The sequence below is a fragment of the Taeniopygia guttata genome, chromosome 10 (genome assembly GCF_048771995.1).
Source record: "Taeniopygia guttata chromosome 10, bTaeGut7.mat, whole genome shotgun sequence".
Classification (NCBI taxonomy): Eukaryota; Metazoa; Chordata; class Aves; order Passeriformes; family Estrildidae; genus Taeniopygia; species Taeniopygia guttata.
In genome coordinates this window covers 17572863-17599381 of record NC_133035.1, presented here as the reverse complement: position 1 = coordinate 17599381, position 26519 = coordinate 17572863, and the positions used below count along the sequence as shown (strand labels likewise).

The following is a 26519-nucleotide window of genomic DNA, read 5'->3' as shown; positions in this document are numbered from 1 at the left end:
CACAGAAGACAGGTGGCCAGTCTGCCCAGTCCTGCTCAAACCAAATAACTTCTGCCTGTACTGTCAGCACAGTCATCACACACTGCATTCACAGATTAATTCATGACAATTGCAGCAGGTGAAGATGTTTCTGCAAATGGTGCTGAACTGATTTTCCCCCCTTCAGGAATGGGAAGATGGGAAATGGTTTTTTAATTCATTTCAAAGAAGTAACACACAAAAACTTCAAAAGAGATATAGTAAATTAGTTGCTCTGCATCGATTACAGGAGCCTCCAGCAGCATAAAATAGTATTTCTCAGCAGGCCTATTTTTGAGAAGTCTTGTTTGGGCCACTTACCATAATGGACAGCCCAGGATTGGGTGACAAGTAAAAGATTTATGGTATAAGGATACAAATCTGGATGACAGTCCTGAATAACAGGTAGAAGGTCAATTGCCTGGTGAGAAAGGCATGAGAGCCTTCTGGTGCTCAGTGGCTGCACAGTTATTGCTGCAGTCCCTCACTCCATCCAGGAATGCCTGTAATTACAGAGAACATGCTCTCACTGACAGATTGCAGGAAGCTGAAGATCGATGCTGCTTTTCTTTCAGAAAAAATTGTCCTTCCCTCCATCCCTCCTCCTTTAGATCCTTCTTAGATACTTTATTCACTGCCTTGTAACCTCACTGTGATGATTCCAGCACTTGCTGGAGTCAGTGGAGCTGGAAGACAGAGCAGGGAGGATTCCTCCTTTCCCTTGCAAAAGAAGGTCTGCAGACAAATCTGTCTTTATATGAGAGGAAAAACCAGCCCCACTGCAGAGAGTGGGGTTAAAGGGAGTGATGCAGAGTTCAGGGTATTTGGGTCAGGAGGCAATATTCCCTTGCATGCTGACACTGCTGCTTTACACACTTCAGCTCCCAGAGGGGATCGGCGAGCTCGGGGTGGCAACAGCACAGCACCATCAAAGCACCCACAAACCCAGGAAGAGCTGCCCATTTCTCACTGGCTTTAAATGAAGCATAATGTTTTATTCCAACAGTTTGCTAACATTTCTCCTCTGGCTCCTTCCCAGGTGGGTGACTGGCCACTGGAGTCCCTGCTCTGCCACTTGTGAGAAGGGTGTGCAGCACCGGGAGGTCACTTGTGTTTATCAGCTGCAGAACGGCTCCTACGTCAACACCAGGGACCTCTACTGCCTGGGCAGCAAACCAGCCACGGTGCAGAGCTGTGAGGGACGTGACTGCCTGTCCATCTGGGAAGCATCAGAGTGGTCAAAGGTAGGAACCTCACTCCAGAAAGGAGCCACACTGCTCAGAGCTTAGATACACTGGCCTTAATCCATGGTTCACACGGTCAGCATCCTCACAGCACTGGAGTGCTGGGCAGGGCTCTCATCTGTTGAGATGAGCAGTGAGGAGCTGAGATTTGGTTTCCAGACCAGATGAATTAGTAAGGCAGTGTTTAGATATGCTCTACTGACTGTATCTTTCCATCTGAAAAGTCCGACCAAGAAGGAAAAACATTTCACTGACCTGAGGCCAGGAGTGCAGTAACCCAGGGCTTCTGGCTCCATTTAAATGTGTTGTGAAGAAATACCAGGCTTATCAGGCATCTGCATGTTACAGAGAATGTGCAGGCTTTGGGCCCTATCCAGCCTTCTTTCGTGTAATTCCAGGAACAGAAAAAGCTGGTTATATTTTGTATAAAAGGTGCATCTCAGAGTAGTTGCAGAGTTCAGAAATCTTTCCCAAGTGTTATGAATGCATTTCTGATGTAAATAATGGGAGATCTAGACAGTTACCCTGTGTTTTGTTTAGCAGCAGAGTGATCTGGGATTGTGCCTGCAGTTCATGACCAGAACTCAGCTAGTACAGGGCAACTTTGTCTGTACCCTGTAACAGACCTTACAGGATGCCATGTTCACTTTGATGTTGTGTTTGCTGGGCTCACCTGAGTGATGAGCTCCTTTCACTCTGCGTTCAGGGTTGCAGCTTTACCATCCTCATTCCAGCTTGGCTGTCCAGCAACAGCCCTTCCTGTGGGAAGGATTCCTCATTATTCACCTCTGGAACAGGGAGCTCCTGTTTAAAACATTGTCAAAGAGCTTTTGCTAGGTATTATTGTTAGAAATGTGCTTAAAAGTCACAAAGCTCAAGACAGAAGGGATCCTGAGGAACAGTGTCTCCTCACAAACACAATGGGATTTCATTGTGCACCTCCTGGACAGGAAATCTTGGTTTGGCAAGAGAGGTGATGGTTAAGTGAGAGCAGTGTTCTCTTTCAGTGGGGTGCTGGATCCTTCACTGGTGCATGAGATTCGTGTTCTTTCTGAGTTCTTTTGTTACAAAAGATGTGCACAAACACACCAAGGTTTTAGTAAGTTGTCTGATAGGTCTTTTGTGTGTCATAGACATTCCCCTTTCAGATGATGCCCTCTTTATTTCTTATAGCTAAACCAGCTGAACTGTTTATAGCTGAGATTAGGGTGCAATTCCTACCTGGTTTACATATGGATTTTTTTCCTTGAGTCTTTTGTTAACAATCCCGGGTACCTGTGTCTCACTTTTACGGAATAGAGTAAGTCAAGTTACAGATTAGTGGAAATCTTCCATATCCATGATCATGTAACTTGTTTGCAAATACACAACATTTTTACATAATTTTTTCAATTGCTGGATTACTTTTCCTTTGATACATTTATTTACTTTTGTTGGGTCTGTAACTGTGCACTTGTGATTTTAAATTTGTTATACTGGCCCATTTCTGTTGTTATGAAGCTCAGTTGACTCCAGGACACATTTGATCCTCTGCCAGTGTGAACTCTTCTCATACCTAGGACATTCTTCACTGGTAATCACTTTATTCCTTAGCATTTTAATCTGATATTGAGGAGTAAATATCACTGTAATTGTATCATTTTATAAATCTATTTTCTGATCTATTTTTTTAACTTCTTTCTTATACAACACAGTTGACTGAACTGATGTCTGGTCTCTGGTCAAAAATGTGTGTTTTCACAGCAAATTCCAATGCAATCTTCATTGTGGAAAAAATTAGGTTCCCCTTGTATTGCCAAACACTTGAGATTGTTTTGGACAAAGTACTGCTCAACCGATTTTTAATGATAAAAATAGAGACTGTCAGGAGAAGGTGAATGTTTCTACTGTTAGAGAAGTAGAGAGGAAAAAAAATATGGATTTCCTTCAGATAAAGGAGTTGTGTCTTAACTGCAAAGTTGTGTTGCTCCTTTGCAAAGCCTCATAGGATCTGACAAAGTAATTTGTTAATAAAATAAGACGTAATGATCTCGAGTGGACACACAGAAACTATGTCTATTAATTTGTGGACTCTCTGTAAAATCTATGTATTAAGAAATTCTTCATGAAAACAGATGACTTGAGGAAAGGAAAAAACCTCTTAAAGAGGGTGATTTATATGTGACCACCAAAGATCTGTTGGAAACCTTCTTGCTCATGCTGTTTTGTCTAGGAAAGTATATGCAGTATTAATCTGTGAATGACTTAAAAGCTGTGGGAAGAACAAACAGTTGGTGTTTTTCCCAGACTTGCTTGTAAAACCCACCTAGAGATTTCTCCTACTGTGAAAAATACTCCCACTTCAGTTTGATTTACTTCAAGTAAATTGGACCATTCCAAAGATTTTTATATATTGAGCTTTGTAGTTTGAGATGAATGAGTGCAACTGTGAGGAGTCCACCCTGGGGCCTGAGGAAAATGATACACAATTTGGGAAAGTCTACCAAACTTGGGGCAAATTCATGGCTTTAAGGTACCATTTAGGGAGCTCCAGCCTGAGATCCCTGCCAAGCCTTGTGCTCTGAGCAGTCCAGCAAAGCATTTTGTGGAATTCTGCAAAGCTGGGAAGAATTCACCCCCTGTCTTAGCAGAACTATGGATTGTGCTCCTTACAAAGATGTTACATCCGTAAGGGGCCACGCCGTGAGCAGCACACAGTAAATTAAGTGGAAGGTTTCCCAGATTTTCAAGAAGTCACTTTGTAGTGCTGTGAAGTATTTTAAGGCATGTCTGTTTGCTTGCCAGCTCATGAACGCTTGTCATTCATGTCCTTAACAAGGCCAGCAGGTCAGAACTGCCTGGATTGTGTTTTTAAGACAGTTAGACAGGCATGCTGAGATTTGTCCATGTGATGTAATTTATATCAAGCTGATGCTTGTTTCCAGCATAGACCCCCTGGATGGAGAAGCTTCTTGGAACATGTTCAAAAGACCTCACAGAATATCTCATATCTGCACTATTTATTCAGTGTCAAATCAACTGTCTTTTCCCTGCTGGCCCCCCGAAGGGCAGAGCTTGACATGCCAGAGGAGGTTAGTTTTTATCTCAGCTGGTACATAGATCATTTCTCCACCCACCTGTCCCCAGTGGCTCTGCAAGACAATTTCTCACTCTTAACCACTGCAGTGGCATGAGAATGAGGAGCAGGCAGACTGGCTGTGCTCAGGGGTGGTGACAAGGACTCAGGTGGCTGTGACAGCAGGTGCTCTATTACCAAACTGGTTATTGAAAACAGAAATTTGGGTTCAGTTCGTGCCAATGTCCTTTTCCCACCTTGTACAGCCAAGAAAATCAAGACAAATTCTTCATTAAACAAAAATTTCCAACCATTGGCAAAGATAACAAGTGAGTGACCAGATATTCCTGCTCTTTAGAAACTAATTCCATGGAACCCAGGCACAAAAAAATTGTGGATAGTTTTTGCTTACTCAGTAAATGTTAGAGTTTTTCAGAATTAAGATAGTGATGGCAAATCAAAGTGTGAATGTGATGTGTGTGTTTCACATGAGAAGGTGTAAGAGTTGTGACTTTGCCATGATATGCATAAACTGTACTACAGAAACGTGTTTATAACAGTGGTCTCACGCTGCTGTGATTTAAAATTACATTTAACACCACCATTCATCACCCTTGATGTATCCCATGATACATCAAGGGATGTGGCAGTTCTGTGTAGTGACTCTCAGTGTGTCCTTCATTATGAACAAGGAGCTTATCAACACAAGATTTAGTGGCACCAATTCTAGCCAAAAGCCAGCTGACATTTTTCAAAGGAGGTTAATTTTCAGAATTGCCATTTTTCATAAGTAAAATATTTCACAAGAAGTCATCATGCTTTTCAAATTACTCATGTATGAGTGGCTTAGATTATTGTAATAAAACCTTATGGATTACCATTTTCCTCAGTATTCATAACCCCAGCTTTTCCTCTGAGCTGTGTTACCAACATAAAAGCCATCATTTCTAAGCACCATGTAACAAAAAAACCAAAACCCCTGTTTTTCTGCAGTGCTCAGCAGACTGTGGCAGGGGAATTCAGAAAAGAACAGTGACGTGCACAAACTCCCAAGGGAAATGTGATGCAGCCACCAAGCCGAGAGATGAGGAGGAGTGCGAGGATCACACAGGCTGCTACGAGTGGAAAACGGGAGACTGGTCCAAGGTAACAGTAAACACCTCGTGGTGTTTAAATATTTATTACAAATTTAAATATTTATTACAGATTTAACTGGTTTTCAGGTTAGTCTCAGATCTATACACATTGTCCAGTCCTAGACTCATTCCAACCACCTGAAATGAAAGAAAGGCTTGAGTTTAAAGGCAGAGCCAAAACCATCAGTCCCTTCCTCAGGGCTGGAGCTTACCTTCACTTAGGCCAGTCTGAACTTTGTTTCTCCAGTGACATCAGTGGAATTAATTCTTGAATACAGTGGATTAAAGCAGAGCAGAGTCTGCTCTGTATTTGCATTCTGATCTTAAAGTAATATGAGGTTTTGCTTGGGAAGGAGGCCTGGCAGTGTGAGAAATTCAACCCCTGCCAGTGTTGTTCAGAAAGCATCCTTTACATTACTGACTTGGTGTTTGCATAAAGGACTACATTTTCCCAGCAATATTATATTTCAGTTTGGTTTTATCTTATCTTTTTAACTGTGCTGTTCTTTAAACAGAAAACCTACTTTCTGTTCTGGAATGTACGGCATGTGCAGAAACCACTGGGATACAGTAGTTGCACTTTGCTTTCCAAAAACCCAAACTCCAGCAAGCAAAATCCAGTGAAGCAGAGGCCCAGGATGGGCAAATTGGTTTATCTGTGATTGCTTTTTTTTTTTCTTTTTTTTTTTTTTTTTAAGGAATTCCAATTATGTATATACTTTGTCATAGATACATGAATTTAGTGGTGTCAGTGCTGGAGAATGCAGGAAGAACCTGCCACATACAGAGTGTCTGTATTTATGCTGAGCCAGGAATTTATGTCACAAGATATTTACAGTATTGAACATTATTTTATTCATAGCCTGGCACTCAGAGTCCATGCAAGCTGGCCAAAACAAACAGTCTCCATGTGTTAACAGGTGAAATAACATTATTTATTTATTTATTTATTTATGGAACACTAAAACATTTTGGCATGCAAACAGACCCAGGTTCTCTTGATAGGAAGGAATATGAAATAACTGTGTATTCACTGATTGCATAGATTGAAAGTTCAGTGTTGTGTGAACAGTTCCAATCTGATAAGGATGTTGGCTCACTGCTGGGAGAGCTGCAGCAGTCTTACATGGGTCACAGTAAATAGTGTTGTTTGATGGGTTTAATGTCTGCATGTGACCAGGGCAGGATCAGTGCAAAATCACTTGTTATTTGTGGTTCTTAACTCGGGATCCGGATCATCCTTGTGCAGGAGGGCACAAAAGCTTGTGTGCTGCATATGTGGCTTGCTTCTGTCTGCAGGGAGCTTGTGCCAGTGCTCTGCTTCCCAGGAATTTCACCCTCTGTGAGTCCAGCCGGATGTTCTTGGACTTAGATTTGGTTTGTAATGAGCATTTAAAATTCTAGACATATTGGTTAATTCTGACCGGACACTTAGGTCACACAATTAGATTCTTATTCTCTGAGAGGCAGAGATTGCTAGAAAAGGGTAGGTACAATTCTTAGAAGAAAGTGTATTGTTCCAGAAACCCAGATAGCTGAAATGTTTAAAGTGGAATTCAATTCTTCACAAATCCTGAGTGAAGGATTTTCATCATGAGGATCCAGAAGCTTTAATACAGGGCTTGGAATTACGAGGGGAGCCTTTACAGCTATCAGCAGCTCTGGCTTAAAACAGTTCCTCCTTTAAGGAGAAGCACAAAGTCTGTTGCCATTAGCTTACAGTGAACTCTTTAAAATTCATCCTTCCAGGGCAAAATTCCACTGTAAAACATTTGTTCCCAGCCCTGTAAAAGTCACTGTGAGAGAGCTTTGCTGACTAAGATGGAAACTTTTTCTGTTGATACAAATTGATCTCAGAACAAGCAACAACTTTGTGCAATTAATGTGTTGTGCATTTGTTGCTTATTGTTGAGAACCATCAGGGAAGCACGATTTAACTAACAGTGGTAATTATCACAGATTAAAATAATGGGCCTTGATGCTTTATGTGCAAACAGCTTGCCTGGAGACTTGGCCACTGATCCTTAATTTCCCAAACCAAGATCCTCTTTGAAGATGCTGGGAAGTCGTGTAAGAGAGAGGGAAAACCTAATTTTAAAAGTCAAGTCCAGATACAACCTGTAAATAGAGCAGGCTGTTTGGGTGGTATGACAGAGTGTTGGTTTTGTGTTAGTAGTGGCAGTATTTGTGGACTCTGTCTGACACAGACTCTGTGCATGAGGAGATGGATCAGCTCCCTAAGGAGCTCCCAGCAGCAGTAAAACCTCCACACCTACCCCATACAAATTGTGATTTTAAGTTCTCAGCTCCCATGTAAAAGAGGTGAGGGCTGGAGATGAGGCCATGCTGATCTGAGACTTACACCCACAAGCCAAACCTCATCCACTGGCCTTAGCAACAGCTCTGTAGCCATTATCCATGCCTGAGAGAAGAAGGATTTTATCCCATTTTCTGTCAGGTTTATTTGCAGCTGGTCCTTGCTGTGTCTTGTAGCTTTTGGAAAGCATTTGGAGCTAATTGTTATGTTTGTATATTAATATATTTGCAGCATGTTTCAAGTGTTGCACAAGAAACTGATATATCCAGTTCACTTTGTGAACACACAAGGCCAGGTTTGTAAAGTTATTTTAAATGGCTCTGAGTTTGCCTTTGTTAGTCCAGTGCTTGAGATTAACAGACTGGATTGGAATTCTAAAGACAGAGACTTGTTCTGCTACTAGACCTCTGTTGCCACTGCTACTAAACTTTCAGCTTCTCTACATTGCTGCCACTTCTCTTTTAAACCCATTATTAAAGGGATATAAGTATTATTTTTAGTATTTAACTCAGCATGAGTGATACAAGTTTCATAACTAAACTGCTCCTGGTCCCAGAGTCTTCAAACCTAATAGAAACATGATTTGCACAATGCAAGACCCACTGAAGGTGTTAACCTGAAAGAATTATTTTATTTTTGCCTGGATTCTTCAGAATTGCAATTCATTATATCATCCTTTTTTGTATATGATGCAATATACAAAAGGGAGTCCAAGCCATCTCCCATTCAGTCCTTTCTTCCAAGAGGAAATTCCACATCCAGTTTGCATTCAGTTAAAGAAACAAACATCTCATACAGTCGTTCTGCTTTGAAATGGTTTCTCCTTGTTTGAAATCTGAGCTGTTAAATGTTCTAGCACTGGAAGCATTTTTACATTTTTGTTGTAGTTGTGCTGGTCAGAGGAACAAACACAGGTTGCTCAGTTTCCCAACACTTGCCTCAGACTCCCAGACTGCTGAAAAAGTGCCTCTTGATGCTTTAGCAAGACAGTAGTCCATTCTTTCACAGTGAATTATATTTTTGCTGACAAACTTTACATCGAGGATTACATTCCTGCAAGAACAGAGCATGTCTTTATGTGTGTGGCTCTCTGGGGAGCTGAGCAGGACACACAGCCCAGCTCCACACCATTCCTTGCCCCAGGCTGTGCTGGAAGGAGCAGCTGCAGGACTTGGACCTGGTACTGGAGTCACTGGAAACGTGTCCCAGGTGATGTGGGGAGCTGGAGGTGTTGGCAAGTTGTGGTCGTGACACAGATCTTGTGCTTGAAGGTGAGCAGCAGGGGCTGCTTTTCAGCCACTCAAGGCTGCCCCACATCCTCAGCTCTCTCCCCTTCTGCTCCAGCAGAAGGCAGGAAAAGATGGCCCAGGGGAGTCCATATTATCTTCACAACCACCTCAAAGCAGGTTGTGTTGAGGTGAGGGCCAGGCTCTTCTCCCAGACAACCAGAGATAGCACAAGGGAGGTTCAAGTTAGATATTAGGAAAATGTTCATCACTGAAAGAGTGGTTAAGCATTGGAACAGGCTCTCCAGGGAAGTGGTGGAGTCACCATCCCTGGAAGTGCTCAAAAACCAAGCAGATGTGGCACTCAGGTGCTTGGTTTAGTACTCAGCACTTAGCACTCAGGTTCTGGGGTTTAGTGGGCAAGGTGGTGTTTGGTCAAAGGCTGGACTTGAACTTGGAGGTCTTTTCCAACCTTAGTAATTCTTTAATTTTGTACAGGCCAAAGCTACGTTTTAGGAGTTCCTTTCCTCCAGTTGTCCCTTGGACTCTTCTAAGGTTGACTGGTGACTGAGGAGGCAAGGTTATATAGCAGGAGCAATTCTCCACAAGATTTTTATGGAATTTTCTTTATTTCCAGTTTTACTTAATTGTTTCTCTATTTAATGTACCTCAAATTCTGTCCTGACTAAAGTTCTGTATATGGAGCCAATAGCACAGAATGGTTCAGGGCTCCCAGTTTCATTTTTTTGACTATTCTCCATTTCACTGGTGTTGTATCAAGAAAGGTGGAATTACAAGCCAGACACACAAGCTCCATCATTAGCTTTGACTTTCACAAGGGGCATTTTCAGCTCTGTGGGTGGAAGTTTAAATATAAAACTTCTGTCCTTGAGGCAACAATTTAGCTCATTAACCTATTATATTACCTAGCCAAATGAAAAGAGTTTTAGAAGAAGAAAGACACATAGAGGCCTTGTAGCATGTTGGCTTTGCCATATTTTTTTCTTTGCAGTTACAGTAGGTGCTCTGTAAATACTAAGGCCTGTATTAATCTCAGATAACCCAGTGTAAATCCAGGGTAACTGTCTTTCATTCTTCCCTACAACCCACTGGCCACAGGCCAAGGATCTCACTCAGCACGCTGGGTCAGATATCAGTCTCTCTTACATGAGGGTAAACCCAGATTAATTCAGGCACTTGAGTTAATGCAGGTTTATGCCAATGCCATGCACAGCAGGATCTGACCTGGTGGGCTGTGCAGAATCTTTGGGTCTTGGGTAGGAACCATCACAGATTTGTGCTCTCAGGAGAAAGCAAATCTGTGCTGGGCTTCAGTTAGCAGAGAAAGCAGAGGAAAAATCTATTTCTACTACTTCACATCTTGTATAACCACCTGGCACAGCTTTCACTGGATTCAGAGAGATTGAACACTCCAGAAACTGGAAGGCCCAGTAAGGATCAGCTTGGCAAAGTGTAATGTTAAACAACATTCTTATTTCCAAATAATGTCAATAGTGATAAAGCACATCTGCAAAATCACCCTTAGCCACCTGCCCTCCCTGGGCATCAAGAGTTGCCAATTCCTTTACAGAACTTGCTGAGCCTGTGAAATATTGGAGATGGATTCTCATCCCTGGAGGACATTAACAGTAGGAAGAGGAAAAAAGAATCTAATTTCCTGTAAGAAAAATACTGGCTTTGGGCCAGACATTGAGGTGCTTCACACTGATGATCAGCAGTCATTCATCACAGTGGGTGGTAACAAGGATTTGTAATTGCAAATTAATTGTTTTGGCAGGATTACAGGAGGTCTTACTCTCTGAGCGATAAACCCCCAGCCTTGCAGTACACCAAAAAACATGTTGAGTTGTGGGGCTTTTTTTCCAAAAATACAATCTCCCAGTGCCAGGAAGGCATATTTTCCAAGCTTCAAATTATTGGGAACATCAACAAAATCCTCTATGTGCCTCACTTTTAATGATTAATTCATATTACATAATAAGAAGAGTAAATCAACGACAGCTGTGGTTTGAGAGGTGTATTCAAAGCTGTTATAAATATAGAAGCAAAACTGCCCTTTGTTCTAACATTCATTACAAATTCATGCCTTGACCTGACATCTGTTTATGATAAGCTATGGACAACTTGGTTATTCTTCGTAAAGGGCAGAACTAAGTTCATCTTCTTCTACCTTGGAGAAAATAACTTTTCTTGTTGGATTGAGAGAAAACTCTGCAGGAGGGGTGGTAGCTTAAAACTGCAGTGGCACATCAGAGCTGACAGACCCTTTGCTGCCACTGATCAACTTTGTGATTTATGGCTGCTCACATCCTTCAGCAGCACTGGCAAGTTGTTCACAGGCCTCACTGGTGCACATCAGTTGTTCTCCAGAAGGTGATAGAGCTGGGTGGGACAGGAGAGGATCCAACAAGCTTCAGTAGTCAAATTCCCTGCTTCTGTGGTCCTAGGCATGGCCAGGAGCCAGAGCATCTGTCCTAGACCTAAGTCCTGCCCCATGGACTGCTCTGAGTTGTGGTTCCCTGTGGTTTGTGCCTCTGGCACATGATCACTGATGTGTGAAACCAGAGCCTTTCTTGCCAACAGCTAAATCTCGAAACACCCCTCCCTACAGGAGATGAGATCAAATGGCCCAAAATTGGTTTTACCAGCCAGGGACAGTCTTGAATTTGAACAGGGCTTCAGTAAGATGAGTCTCACCCTTCTGCTCTGTGATTGCCTGTCGCCACATCTGTGGAAGGTCTTTAGCTATGGGCAGAGGTGGACATGGCACTAAATGGCACTAAAACAGGGTTGAGCCTGTGCCTAGGCCTGGGCTAAGAGCCAGCCCCAGTGGATGCAGCTCTAGTTGGGAATTGGGCATGGGAAGGGGGGAGATACTGACTGCACTGCTGACCATGTCCTTCCCCTGGGCACTGCAGAAACCAAGTCCTGTTTGTGCCTTTCAAACTGCTCTTTGTTTGCACAACAAATTGCACAGCTCATCTCTGCTGGAGTTTCTGGGAACATCCCTGGTACAAATTATTGTGAAGGTTCTGTAGCAAAGGAGAATGTGCCGCAGAAAGATCAGATTGATCTGAACACTGAGAAAGATCAGTCTTTTGTTTGAAGTGGAGCACGCTCTGCCACGGTGTTTTTGTCTCATATTCCAATACAGCCTCCAGTGATTTTATTAACTGGAAGAGTAACTTCTCTTTTTTGATATTTTATTTAAAAGCCTGGTCCATTTAGTGCATTTTTTTTTTTGATGGACCAAGACCAGAGGATTGGAAATGAAATTACATTGTGATTTTTTTACTTTTGTTTTTTAAACTGGAAAAAGAGAAAGAGTGAAAGACAAGCCTGTTCAAGTATTGGCATTCATTTTCTCTGAGTTACTGTGAGATGTTACAGTGTCCAGGATCATGTTTTTGAATATATGGGAAGTGGTAATTCACCATTTAAATTCTGTAGTATTGGTCTGAAGAAGATTTTCCCCTTGAATACCTACAGCACACAGTATGTACGTACTGCTAGCAGGGCCTGCTGTAATTTTGCAGTATTTTCAATAACGTTTTGAGATTTATAATGACTACCAAGCCATTAAGGTGACAATCTCCCAGAACATCTTTAAGGAGCAATGAGTACCAATCTGACTGTGCAAAGAGGTTACAGTGTTAGCCAGCATCACACATGTCAGAGCTGGGTAGCTCCATGTCTAGAAAATGCTCAGGCAGGACTAAGTGAGAGATAAGCAGCCTCTTGCTGAAATTTAAAAATCCCAAAGGAGTCCTTCGTTTAATTACTTTCTTTTAACAAATTGTGTTGGGGAGCATTGATCATTAACTGATCAATAACTAATAGTAACTAATAAGACATTCAGTGGGGCTTCAGTTCCCAGGATGTCCTCTCAGGATAACATTTGGTGTGGGAATAGAGCTCATGTGAGCCCAGAGAGCCTGGCTCAGCAGGAGCAGCTCGCAGTTCTGAGGGAACAGGAGGGATTCTCCAGCATCCAGCCTGACCTGCGTTCTGTGATCCCATAGTTGTCCATTACTACTGGGGCTATTTAAAATTACCTTGTTAATGCCTTTTGCATTAGGTGTTTTTCATCATCTGGTCCTTGCAGCTGTCCTGGTGCAATAATCTCTGGAGTATTTCCACTTTCTGCTACAGGTCCAACCATGGCACAAGTGCAGTGGGTGGCCTGCTGAACCTTGTGAGAAGTAAATTGTGCTGATTGGAATATTGGATTAAATGGCATTTTCTCATCAGCATCCACCTGGGCTCCACTGCACAAGAACTTTAGGGGCACTGTCACTACCCAGAATATTCATGTGTTCAGCCTTTAATGTCTGAACTCTCTGTACACAATGGAACTTTTCAGAATAGCAAAGCCAAGCTTAATTATGCAGTGAGACATGCTGGATGTGCTGGTCAGGTCTTGTTCCTTGGGGTCGTGCAGTTTGAAAGTACAGCTGTAGGCAGTTTGCAAAAATTGCTTCTCTTTTCCTGCTAAGATACTGTCACATCAGCCACGAGCATTTGGTGCCATAATTTATTGTTTCTTCCCATACTGAGTCAGAAGGGTATGCATTTTTTTCTTCTTGGCTAAATTAAACAAATCAGTCATTTCACAAAAGTTTCCAAATGAAAGATTGTTGTAAGCAAGACCAGATATGTTCTTTTACAGATCTGGGGTTCAAAAAGAAGGAAAAAAAAAGAAAATAAAAGAACAAGGAAGCTTGAAAAACAGCTTACAGTTTGCTTTGGGCTAATTAGATCTTATCAGTGAAAAGACAGATATTTCTTTCTTTAGCATGATGCCATGGTGAAAGTTGACCTGGTGTTTATGAAAGCATTTTGCACGCTGCTTTTCAGCTAGAACTGTGGGGTTTAAATTAGTGATCCTCATAAAAAGCCTGATGTGAAGGTGTGTGGAGCACTGGCTTTCAGAGCACACATGTGTGTGCTATTAAGGTCCCGGGAAGGGAGCAATTACAGGACCTTTGTCATTCATCTCAGATGCTGTGTTAGAATGTTTTTAATAGGAACTTCTCTTGCTTTCTTTCTGACTTTCATAGAGGCAAGAAATAAGACCCCCGAGGGGAAAAACACTCTACCCTAACGCCTTGAATACTTGAACTCTGAAGTCAGTAAAGCATGACTCTATCTCTCAATATTGGAGCTTTAGCCATGGTGTTATCCTTGGCTTCAGCAACTTCCAGCAAACTGGGGACAAACCAGTATCTTTAAACATCACATGACTGCAAACTGATGAATAAAGAGAAAAGCCCATCTTGCCTGCAGCTTAGTTATGACAGTCAACTAGAACTGGATCTCCCTCTGACAGAGCAGCCTTCTCCATACTGGAGTGTGCTCAGGATTGGCTGGAGGGATGCTGTGACCTGCATCTGCTTTTGCTGGGAAAAGTCTCTTACAAAAAAAGATAATTACATCTATCCCTTGGAGGTTAGAAAAGTGACATTTCTGAAGGTGTCCTGGGGTCTGAAATCTATGCCAGCCTCCCAGGAGCCCTCAGCAGTGATCCATTATCCCATTGAGTCCTAGACCTGTGTCTGTGCTGATAAATCTGTATCTTTTCTGCCCCCATTAAGCCTCAGCAGAGGAATTCTTTGGGCTCTCTGCTGTGCTGCCCACAGCAGCAGCCTTGCCCTGGTTTAAGTCATTCTCATTCCCCCCTCTTTCTCTGGCTACCTTTTGTAGACCAGGAGTTGATGAAGGCCCTGACAGATCTCTGTGCTTTTTGTAAATTTGTTCTGTTTTAATACCTAATATTCTCCTGAGGCATTTGCTTTCAAAGCAATTAGACATCTGTCAGCACCTTTGCTAGATTTCAAGCTTTCATATCAGTATCCTAAGGTGGAAATAGCATTCCAGTTGAAAAATCATAGTTTGCTCCTAAGGTTAGAGTTTTTCAGTGAGTAAATCTTCTTTAAGCTGTTGAATGCAGCTGCTGCCTTGACAATTTATGAGTTTATTTCCTTCTGGATATCCCCACTGGCTTGCATGTTACTGCCAAAGAATGTGAATGCAGGCATTTTTGTCTTGCTTTTGCCTTCCTAAGCACTGTTTGAACTGGGAATTACAGGGGCTCTCATTAGCTTTACTTTTTGTAGCTGTTCATTAACCACCTCCATTTTACAGCGCTGAGCAGCCCTTTCATCTTTGCATGGGGGTGGATTTCCAGTTTACAGTGCTTGTGTTGTCAGTTTAGGGCATTATGGTTAAATCCTGTGCATTTTGCACATGCATTTTAGTGATGGTGACACCACTGGCAGTACCTGGTGGAAGGGAAAATCCACTTCTTCCTTTGGAGCAGCATCTCTGCTCAACCCCTTGTCCCAGCCCCAGCTTCCCAGAGGAGGCACATTGCTGGAGGGTCTTCTCTGAAAATTGTTCTGTGGATATGGTTCCTTGCTCCACAAACATTTGGGAGCAGGGAGTCCTTAGCAGTGCATTTAGCTGTCCAGAGAAGGAGAGAAGGTATTTATGGGAATTTGCTGTGCAGTTGGAGTTTGATTTTTATGCCTCTTTTAATGATGTCCTCTTCTCATAGTGCAGCACGAGTAACAATTCCCCCTTTGTATGTATTTTGTATCTATTCTTATTTCCTATTGAAATTCCTAGGAAAGAGACTATCCAAGTACTGAGTTGAAAATTTTGTCTTAAAATAAGCCAGATGTCCAACCTTCCTTTAGCTGCCAAGCCCTAAAGAGTTCAAGAAAGATGTTAAAATCTGTCTTGCTGGCTGTGAAAAACTAATTGCATAGCATAGGTGATGATCCCAGTCTCCCAGGAGAAGGAATAAAACTGCTTCAGGCAAAAGCTCTGCTGTTATTTGTCTGAGGATTGGAGTTGGCAGTGTCTGTGGAAAAACATTTCACTGCTTGCCCTCCTTGCTGGTTAACAAATGCAGAGACAGGGACACAGATAAAGGTAGGTGAGTGTTTGTGTGTTGGTACCTGAAAACCTAATTCACCTTATGAGAAAAATGCTGCTTTGGTCCTTTTTTCCCTTCTTTCTCCCCATGTCCCCCCTGTTTTTTCCTTTCTTTCTCCCCATGTCCCTGGCTTAAAAGCCAGAGACAGAAGTTTCAGGCTCACTGTTACATTCATGTGAAGGAAGTCCATGGCCTGAGTTATTTAATGCCTGTGTGATAACAGCGATTCTGTTTGCAAAATGGATGTACAATTCCCCTCCCAAAGCAAAGAGTTTGGGGAGGATTAAGATTAGTAAAGCACTGTGAAGACTAAAAGTGCCACTGAAATCCTGAGGATTAAAGGTTGCATTTGACTGGTGAAGTGGAAGGGCCTAATAGTTGCATTTATCAGGATGAAAACAGTGGCCATGCCTGAGTGGCTTCCAGGCTGGTGGAAGTCACTGAGGGCACTCAGTGCTGGGAAAGAGCTGAGGGACACACAAAACTAACGTAGTGCCCAGATCTCACTGCATAAATTCAGATTGTAAAGGAGATTTAAATCAGGGACTTTAATTCCTGATTTTTGGAATAGCTCATGATAGGGCAGGGGAAGGGTTCATTCACCATAGTCCTAAATGCTATAACCATTGCTGAGGTATTATTTGACAGTGATCAATTTTTTATGTAAATTCAACACCTGAAAAATCTAAGTGTAAAAATAGCTGTTATAAACTGGTGTGTTGAACCTAAGTTGAAATAAGAAGATGGTAAAGCAAAAAAAACCCAAACTGCACGGGTTTCTTGTGATACTTTCAGGTCAATATGACCACAGCTTTGCTGTACTCACCCCCCTTGGATGTAGAGGTGGAGGCCTGTGTGCATCCACATGCTCTGCCCTTGGATCTGGGTCTCACAAGCATCCCCACTGCACACACAGGATTTGTACCTGGACTTCGGTCCAACCTCAGTGATGCCCATCTTCTGAACCTCTCCAGTGTTTGGCATCTCTATTTTGAGAATTACCTCTCTGAGGTGATGGTGGTTTTCAGGGAGAAAGCTCCAATGCCCTGACTTCGGTGAGAAACAGCAGAGGACAGAAAACATGACCTTTTTTTACATCATTCTGTTAATACCTCCTGGGCTTTCCCTCACCTCCTCCTCTCCCCCATTGTTTGCTTGTGTGTGGTTTTAGCACAAACAGGAATCTTACCCAAGTCTTGCAAGCCATTGTTTCTTTATGTTAAATACAAGGTTCTTTTATTGACTCCAGCTGCTGCACCTCCCTGTGCTCACTGTGTTTGCTTTATTAAAATTGAACAGCGTGCAAGTAGGACATTGTAAATCACGAGTGACTGGGCCAGAGGAAGAGGGAGGGACTCTGCCTGTATGACAACAAAGTGAGCATATGAACAGGCTGGGCCTCCTGGCTAATAGCAGCCAAAACTCATGAGTACAATTTGCAATTGCTCCCAGGAGGACAGGCAAGTGCCAGACAGTTAACAAGGATTGATGGGAGTGAATACTGGAATACCTGATGTGTTCTCTCCAGAACAGAGCTCAGAGGTCTGGGCACTCAGGAGCTGCCAGCCTCTGCTGTAATCCTGGGATTTATCTGATGTCAGTGCCTGGCTGTGGTCATCCTGTCTGTGGAGGAAGCCTTGTTAGACCATCCAAGTCCTGGAGAAGGCTTTTAAACCAAGAACCACCGGGTCCCTCTCAGGGAGGTGGAAGCTGCTGGTTCATAATTAAGCATTACACATTTTTCAGCTTTGCCTCTTCATGACTGGTGGGGGGAATTGCATTTTTACCTTCTTGAACCCCATGGGCCTCCAGAGATGACAGAGTAGGTGAACTCAGGGCAGAAAGACAACAGGTTCCTTCCCTATGCCAGGTGAGTTCCTCTGCTCACAGGAGGTGCAAAACCATCCTGGACAACGCAGCAGCCACACGGAGTGTCCCTGGCTGCTGCAGTGCCCCAGCTGCGAGCCCTCAGCAGCACAGTGGCTGCACCCCCTGCTCTGGCAGTGACTTTTGCTGTGCTGTGGCATGGGAGCTCTGTGCTCAGTGTGCTCTCTCCTGCAGTGCTCCTCGACGTGCGGCAAGGGGCTGCAGTCGCGCGTGGTGCAGTGCATGCACAAGGTGACCGGGCGCCACGGCAGCGAGTGCCCGGTGCTGGCCAAGCCCGCGGCCTACAGGCAGTGCCACCAGGAGGTCTGCAACGACAGGATCAACGTCAACACCATCACCTCGCCCAGGCTCGGTGAGTCAGGGGCCTGGGGGAAGGTGCCAGCTGCCCAGGGGGCTGCAGTGACTGTCCAGGGCCAGAAATCAGGAGAGGCTCAGCCAGACTCCAGCCTGAAGGTCTGGTGTGGGTAGGTCCTGTCTGAGCTCTGCTCAGGCTGTGCCCAGGTGGAGAGCTTGGCATGACAGGGGATGAAGCTGAGAGAGCAGCAGGAGCACACAAATGGTGGGTAATTGATTGGATTAACTGATTGATTGATCAGTCACAGGTGGGGGAACTGGCAGGTGCATCTTTGTCCATCACAAACTCTTCCACACACTGCCTGTGCTGCAGTGAGTGTGAAGTAGGATCATTTATTCATTGTGTCCCAAGCAAATACATGACCCTGACAGGTGCTTTGATGGATTGATTTGTCCAGAGGGGCAAGAGAGCATCCAGCCTCTTCCTGACCCTGTGGTTTCTGTCACTGTCCTCCTCCTCACCCTCCCTGCATTCCTTGTGTCCCTGGCTGGGAAGAGAATATGGTGATAACCATCTGTCTCCTGAAACACCTAACACTGTATTTAAGACATCACACTAGTTAAGAATGCCTCTGTTAATACAAATTTGTGGGGATCTCATGATTTTCCACGTTGGTTTATAAGGGGATAAAAATATAAATATACTAAATATATATTTTCCAAACTTCAGCCCTGTGTGTTCCACCACAGCTCCAAGAACCAAGTTGGTTTCTTTGCATTTCACACATAATCACCAATAAGATGAAGCCAAATTAAGGCATTGGCCACACTGACCCTGCCTCATGGGTGCCTCCTGTCCCCTTTTGGTAGAAGAGGCTGGGTTGTAAACACAAAGAGGTTACCAGAAAGAGCAGCCTCCTCTGTCACAGCTGAGCTTAAAGCTGATCTTAGAGGCTAAGAAACCTCTAACACACATGAAAACACAGAGCTGCTAAATAATAGAGAACCATTTTCTAATGGTGCTGTCCAGTATTAAATAACACTTAAACTTGGACTGGACTTAAAGCTTTTGAACTGAAATTGTTCCCCAAAGTTTACCAGATGTTTTAAGAGAAAATGGGGACTTTCATTCTTGCAAATGCACTCATGCTGCGGGGTTTCTATCCTCTTTTGGTATGAGAGTACTTCCCAGATATTTTAGCACTAAGAGCATAGTGGAAGGAAAACATTTCATTTGAGAAGTAAGCCCTGGATACACTGATGAGACAAAAAATCCATCCTAATTCACGTTTTTGGACAAAGCAATAAAATGCTCATGTGTTTAGAAGACTGAGGAGGCTCAAGTCTCTGCTGAAAATAATCTGCAAGCAATTTGGGATGCTTTTGTTTCTAAACCAGGCTTGGAATCACCAGGGCCAGAAACATTGATATTTTATATTAGTGGAAAGACATATCATTGAGTGTTTTGCTCTTTTTGCTTATAAACAATTCTAATTGGATTATCTTTAAATGGAATTTTATGTTTTCTGCAATGGAAGCAATAAAAGAAAATCAGAAAAAAATTCCAGTAGTCTACAGACCCTATGCTGCCTTGTCCATACTTCAGAATGGTTTCTTGTCTTGGATAACATTTCCAAAAATATCTAAGTGTGGAGTTCACCTCACCTGGCTTTTATGTCTGTGTCCAGCATCTCTTATTGATGACACATTCAGAGGGATTTAGCCTGTCATTTCTTTCCTGTCTTCCTTCACAAACTGTGAGGAACCTTAGAACTCTGAAATATTAGTCCTGGCCTTGTTTGTGTCTTAGCTTCTATTATGTGAACTCTCCCATCTCAGATTCATAAGGTCTGCCTCGGGTGTTCTTGCCAGGTGTGTGATTTATTCATCTCCATCCCACTGACTGCAGTGTGGAGTTCATGGCCTTAAATCTGGGCTGCATCTTTGGATGTTTTGTTCATCCAGCCTGTTTGCCTCTGAGGCAAAACAGGTGCAACAGGAGGAGGTTTGCAGTCTCCATCCATGTCAGGGAAGGAAGGAAGCACTTCCAAGAGCCCAATATTTTGGCAGAGAGAACCTCACCTGCTCTCCAGTCCCGGCAGCGAGCATGGCCCTCCCTCCCCTCGGGCTCAGGGCTTTTGGTCACACCTGCAGTGCTGTTCCATGGCTAATCTGGCAGTTTCTCCTTTCTTGTCTCCTCCCAAGCTGCCCTCACCTACAAGTGCACGGGGGACCAGTGGACAGTGTACTGCAGGGTGATCCGGGAGAAGAACCTGTGCCAGGACATGCGGTGGTACCAGCGCTGCTGCCAGACGTGCAGAGACTTTTATGCAAACAAGATGCAGCAGAAGAGTTAATGAACCTGTGCCACTCCTTAGAGTCTTCCAGCTGTTTGTATGTAAATCACAGACTAGTAGGTCTGAGTACTGGAACTTCATGAGTTGCTACAGCGTGGTGGATCCCAAAGCACAGCCAATGAGACTTGAAACTAATCCTACAGACTGGATACCAAAGTCATCTGCTCATCCATCCACCTTAAAAAAAACACACAGAAAGGGTCATCTCAAGGAGCCAATAATTTCTGAATATTTTGACATCCTCACATTTTTCATTAAGGCTTTTTTAATATATTAAATCACCAGCCACTGGATGGCTTGCTACCATTAAAGAAAAGGACAAGAGTTGCAAAGTGATTACATTGGATAAGGTTATGGGTACCTCCATGGAGGAAGGCCTCTGGCAAAATAATTCAGCAAGGTAGAGACATTACTTAATCTTTTAATCTTGGCTTTTATCTGTTGTTTTCAAATTCCAGCAGTTATCCCACTGCAGAGTGGGCCTGGAGAGACATGCATAAATGAAAGGTTTAGTTAAAGAGAGGATTTTCTGTAAAAGCTTGTGAAAATTGATAGCAGAGGATGGACATCTCTGAATTTCCTACAGAAAACTCAGTATAATTATATACAACATTCCAAGTCATATTTTTAGAGCCACTAATAGGGGGTGTTTTTCCTTCTAATTTTAAAAAACAATCCTCTCTATGTTTTCCCCAGAATTAATAGAGTTTCTTTTATGAAACCTAATTTTTCTCTGAGCTTATTAACAGCCGTAGATAGTTACTTTTAAACAAGAACCATTTACATGAGATGGGAGAAGCCAGAAATCATTTCATCCAGTAGAGCTCACTGAGGGATTGCTTGGCCTAAGCTCTCTCCGGTTTTTAGAAGTCAATCAGATAATGAGACTGTTGGTTCTTATAAGAGGACTGTGAAACTGGAGAGGGTTGGAACAGAAACTGAATTTGGAACAATCTATGAAAAGGATGTGGGGAGCAGAACAGGTGTTTTCTATCTCTGGGCTCTTTTACACAGCTGAGGTTATGTAGCTTTTGGAGTAACCAGAAGTAGCCAAGGACACGAGACATTCAAACTGTAACCTGGAGCTTGTGGGAAGTCGAGGGCTCAGACTTCCATTGCTGTCTTTGAATGCTCCCTGTGTCGCTTCTGTGGTGCTGCCAGGTTTGGTGCTGTCGGAGCACTTGCAGGTGCTGCACACACAATACTCTCTGCCATGTGTCTGCACTTTAAACCAGACTCCTCTTTGTGATGTGAGACTTGAAACAGGAGCTCTGCCCAGAGCAGGGCTTGTCCCCTCCCTTGTCACACTCATCAGTGTCTCCCTGTCACATCTTGCTCCAACAAGCCTCATTCCCTTGCCAGGGCCCAAGGCTGTGGTTGAGTTTCAGCCCCCTCCTCGTGACAGGAGCAGAGCCCTCTGGATAATTGCAGCTTTGTGCTGCTCTAGAGCTGCGTGGGACTGTTTGACTCCTTGGAGCTGAGCACAGAACCGAGCCCAGCTGCTCCCCCAGCCCCTGGGCCAGGCTGGCTTGCAGCTCTCACTTGGCCCCAGGTTGTCTTTGTTGCTGTTGTCTCTTTTTGTCAATGCAAGGAAGGATAAAGACTCTTGGTACCTAACATGTCTTTAAGGCAATTTTTGCTTAGTACCATTCTTTCCATATCCAGGACCTCACTGGAATAACCTATTAGCATTTTAATAAGGGCTAAATTTTTCAAACACAGGGAGATAATGTTCATCAACAGACCCTGTGTGTGCTTCACATTTACATCTGTGCTTGTGAGCGTGCAAATGAGCGTGTGTGCACCAGGGCTGGCCTGATGCACAAGGGCACATTTGCACACCTTTTTTCCTCAAGTGCCTGTCTCAAACAGATCTGCTTTCCAGTGCCTCAGATGATTTTCTCTATCAGGGAAATGATTCCAGCTTGGTTTTTGTTATACTGGATTTTTCTTTTTTTTTTTTTGGCAATTTATAATCAGGATTAGACCTCCTTTTTCTGTTATTCCCACCCTGTTGCCCAGCACGGAGGTTGTGTAAGTACTTAGCAAGTAATCAAGGGAGAATTGCTGGCAGGGGTGACAGGGAAGATTTAGACAATACCAGGTGATACTCAATTAGGCAAATTAACAGGTAGAAGAACTGCTGATGAGAAAGTTCCAAGAGATCAGACAGAGCCCAGAGGACCTGGTTTATGTTCTTAATTCGCAGTGGTGTTTCCCCCTTAGCCTGCAGTGACACCGGGACTGTCCTTGCTGCCCCCACAGCCACCCCCGAGTCCCCTGACACCCCTCACTCCGTTTGGAATTTGCTTTTTTTCTTCTCATGGGCAACATTTTCTCTGTTACCTTGGCAGAATTGTGTGAATTATCATTGCTGGGAATCAAAGGTGCTTCTCCACAGCAGGAACGTTTTCCTTCTGGTGCTGATCTGTGACCCTCTCTAGGCAAAAGGTAGGACATAGGAGAGGAAGGATTTTAGGTTTTGTGGTTTTTAGTAATAATTCACTACTGGCCACTGGCCAGGACAGGGTGCTGGGCTGGTTAGACCTCTGGCCTCACCCAGCCTGCTGGGTTCTGGACCCAAGGAACACTTAGGTCCAAGTTCTGGGTCCTACCTCAGGAAGCAGGAATTTACAAGGATTTTTTTCAACTGTATGAGCACCCAGAAAAAAACCCACTTCACTTGCTTTCACAGATTAGCATGCATCAACCTTTTATTTTTTATAATCAAACTTCCCCAACATTTTTAAGAACTGATGGCACGACACAGCTCAATTTTATTCAATTCTTTTACTTCACATGGTGACATCCCATCACATAACAACCAGAAAAATAATAACAAAAAAAAATCTAATTCTGTCCAATATTCCTGCACTTCTGGTTTTTATCACTTTATAGGAGCTTTACAATGAAGTCACAGCTATGCTCTGCCCTCAGTTCCCACATTCTGGTGAAAAGAAAAGCTGTTTGTTTCAGTGTATCTACAACAATCCTTTTCTTAGTTGTTCATAAGCAATTGATGCTCTTTTGATTACAGTGGTGGTATTTCCATATTGTAAACAATACTCTGTACTGTTACTAAAGTACTGTACATTTCTAGTTGCACAATTGTGTTATTGAGTGTAGATTCTCACTATCTCATATATGGTGCTATTTTTTGTCGGTGGAAAAGAATCTTAGCAGTCGATTATTGCTTTATATTTTATTATAATACAGGGATATATTCTCCATGGCAATAATATCATTTAAGTTTTCTCATTACAGAGTGAAATGTATATATTTTTCCATTAGCTAATTTGCATATGTACTGTATCCATGGTAATTTTCTTCTTGGTGCTGGTTATAAATAGAAAAAGATAAAAAGCAGTCAAACTGAAAGGAACCAGTTGTAAATTAAAGCCAAAAAAAAAAAAAAAAAGGATAATTCCATTTTGAACAAATTGAATATGTTGAATAATAAATTTTATTTTTTCCATAACAACTTTAAGGTTTCTGAACTTGGAACAAAAATACAAAGCAAACCCAAAGCATGAAAATTAAGAGAAATGAGTGAAGCTGTAAATGGTACATTATGCATCTGTGTAAACTGGACTGAGACTGGGATTTGGTTAAATCCAAGCCAACTGTTTAATTGCTGTGGTCGGTATAAAAGTCATTTGGCAGTAAAATTCTGGCACCTCAGAGTTCTCAGTGTGCTAACAAACCAAGAAATGATGGGTCTTATCCTGGTCAGGTTGCAAAATAAAGCATGGGGATGTTAACACCTGAATGATGCCTTGCCAGGTCTGTGGTCAGGGACACAAAGTAGAAGATTCCTGTCTGGGAAGATCATGCCAGGCTGTGTTTGGGATATCTCTGTGTGTGCCTGGGCAGGCTGTGGGGAGGGGGAGCTTCTCCCTGGGGAGAGGGATGTTCTGAGAGTGCTTTTGGGGAAGGTTGTTCTTGCTGTGCCTGAGCTGGGAGGGAGCAGCAGCTCCACAGGCATCCCCTGACAATGAAGAGTGCTGAGCATGTGGAAATTTATATTGGAGCAAAACAATCCCATCCATTGGGAAGGTATCTGCATAACCTAGCTGCACTCTCCCCTGGTGTGAAATAAGTAGAATTACTTCAGTGCCATGATGTCTTTGTTGTAGGCATTAGCCAGAATCTTTTGTACTGTTAGCTCCCCCCCAGCACAGTGAAGGTTGTTTTCGCAGTCAGGTACATCTGTAGGATCCTCTCCCAGCCTGCCTTACAAAGATGCCATCATCTGTATCCCACTCCAGCTCAATTCCTGCTAAAAGGGCACTTGGAGATGGGAGCAGCATCTTTCTAAAGCAGCCTCAAAAACCCAGGAATATGGTGGAGTGCTGGACTTGGCAGTGCTGGGTTGGACTTGATGAACTTGAAGGTCTTTTCCCACCCAAATGATTCTCTGATTTTATAGCAAACCAAAGCAGAGTTGGTGTGAGAGCCCTCCTCCCACAGTGATTTCCAGAAATGGAGTTTATACCTCAATAACAGAGCTCATTTGCTGATCTCACATGGGATTCATGGCACAACACCGAGGGGCTTCCAGGGCAGCCTTGGGAGATCCAGCCCAGCTGCCACCCTGCACAGGACACAGCAACACTGCAGAAACTCCATCCAAGTGGTGCTGTACATTAACACATCATCATGTTTGTGTCGTGCCTGCAGTCAACATCTGATTGCAATTGTTGACCTGTTTGAACAATAAAACCTAGCTCTAAGCCTGGGGAAGCCAAAGGGCTTTGCATTAAGCAGGGCTATGGCAGTGGGTGGGAGGGGTGTAAGGAATGCTGTCATACATTTGGCTTGAAATGTTCCTGGTATGTGCCAATATCTCTCCTATAAATCCAGTAGGATTATATACTTACTTTGCCTATTTTACATGTAGCCATTTGCTGTTTTTCTCTAATTCCTAATCCCCATTTCTACCCAAGCCATTGCCCTTCCCTGTGAGCTCAGTTGTTTTTTTTTTATATTTAAGACACCTCAGCCAAGGTCAGATGAGGTGGGGTCAGATGGCTCTGGTGCTGTGGCACAGAAGGATCAGGAGGAAAGTAAAATCCCTCCTCCACTCCTTGGAGGTCGCTTCTGCCTCCACAAACTCCACCTGCTCCCCTCACTCTCCTGGTGTCCACGGCAGCCTCAGCTGTCTCTTTCAGCAAGCTGGCAGCACCCTGCTTGCTCTGGAAGGAATTTTTCTTCCAAAATGTGGAACACTTTATCCCCACATCAGCCCCATGTTCACAGAGTACCGCTGAGGACTTTGCTCTCTGGTAGAGTGAAAACCGAATCTTCCTTTGTGCTTTCCTCGACACCACATGGAGCATTTCCATGGGGGAAAGGGATGTTTTCTTCTTGCTGGAGAGTGTCAGTGCAAACACCAGTGTGCTGTGGAGTTCCAGGCAGAGAAGATCCGTGCCAGATATGCTCGCATTCCATGCACTCACACTTCTGATGGTGTCAGGAAGAATGGGATGGGATGCTGCCCTCCGTGTGATCTGGGATGGAGGAAAACATTCATTTTTCACCTGGAGAGCACTGGCAGCTCACCAGTCTGCAGAGCTGCCTCCACCACCCCACAAACCACCAGTGCTGAAGGACCACTGACAGCTTTTCTGGAAGGTCACTGCACTCTACAGCATCACTGGAGCCTTTCTGGAAACAGGGAGTGAAAGTACTTGGACTGCTGAGGGACTGGTGAAAAAGGGGAATCCTCTTACAGAGTCTTTCATGTTGCACCAAGATCAGTGCAGCCTGTCCTGCACAACCAGACAAGCCATTCTTGGGTTGGACTTTATTCATTTTCTTAGAAAAGACATTATTTGAATGTTTTTCAGTTTCCATTTCTTTCCCCAGCTCTGCAGTCTTTCCCTTGATTTTGTCTCTGATGACAAAAGGATCCAACCAGACTGCAGCTTTGTTTAGTACCAAACTTCCCTCCTGAGATGATCACACAAAAAGTCTTTTATCACTCTGGGGGCTCTGAGCCAGAGCTGCTTGTGGTGGAAGTGG

The 26519-nt window shown here is 43.5% G+C and overlaps 1 protein-coding gene across 4 annotated transcripts in view; it reads left to right on the top strand.

Annotated features, from left to right (window-relative positions):
• ADAMTS17 (ADAM metallopeptidase with thrombospondin type 1 motif 17) overlaps positions 1–25386 on the top strand; it is a 156352-nt gene extending 130966 nt beyond the window's left edge. For 2 of the 4 annotated variants that reach the window (XM_030281401.4, XM_030281402.4), the window contains 4 exons: positions 1058–1262; positions 5311–5463; positions 18019–18196; positions 20344–25386. In XM_030281401.4, coding sequence (XP_030137261.4) covers positions 1058–1262; positions 5311–5463; positions 18019–18196; positions 20344–20495 — 688 coding nt within the window. In that variant the 3' untranslated portion in view covers positions 20496–25386. The remainder of the gene's footprint in view (positions 1–1057; positions 1263–5310; positions 5464–18018; positions 18197–20343) is intronic. The other 2 variants (XR_012057538.1, XM_072933771.1) reach the window with 2 other exon arrangements.
• Positions 25387–26519: the final 1133 nt, after the last annotated feature.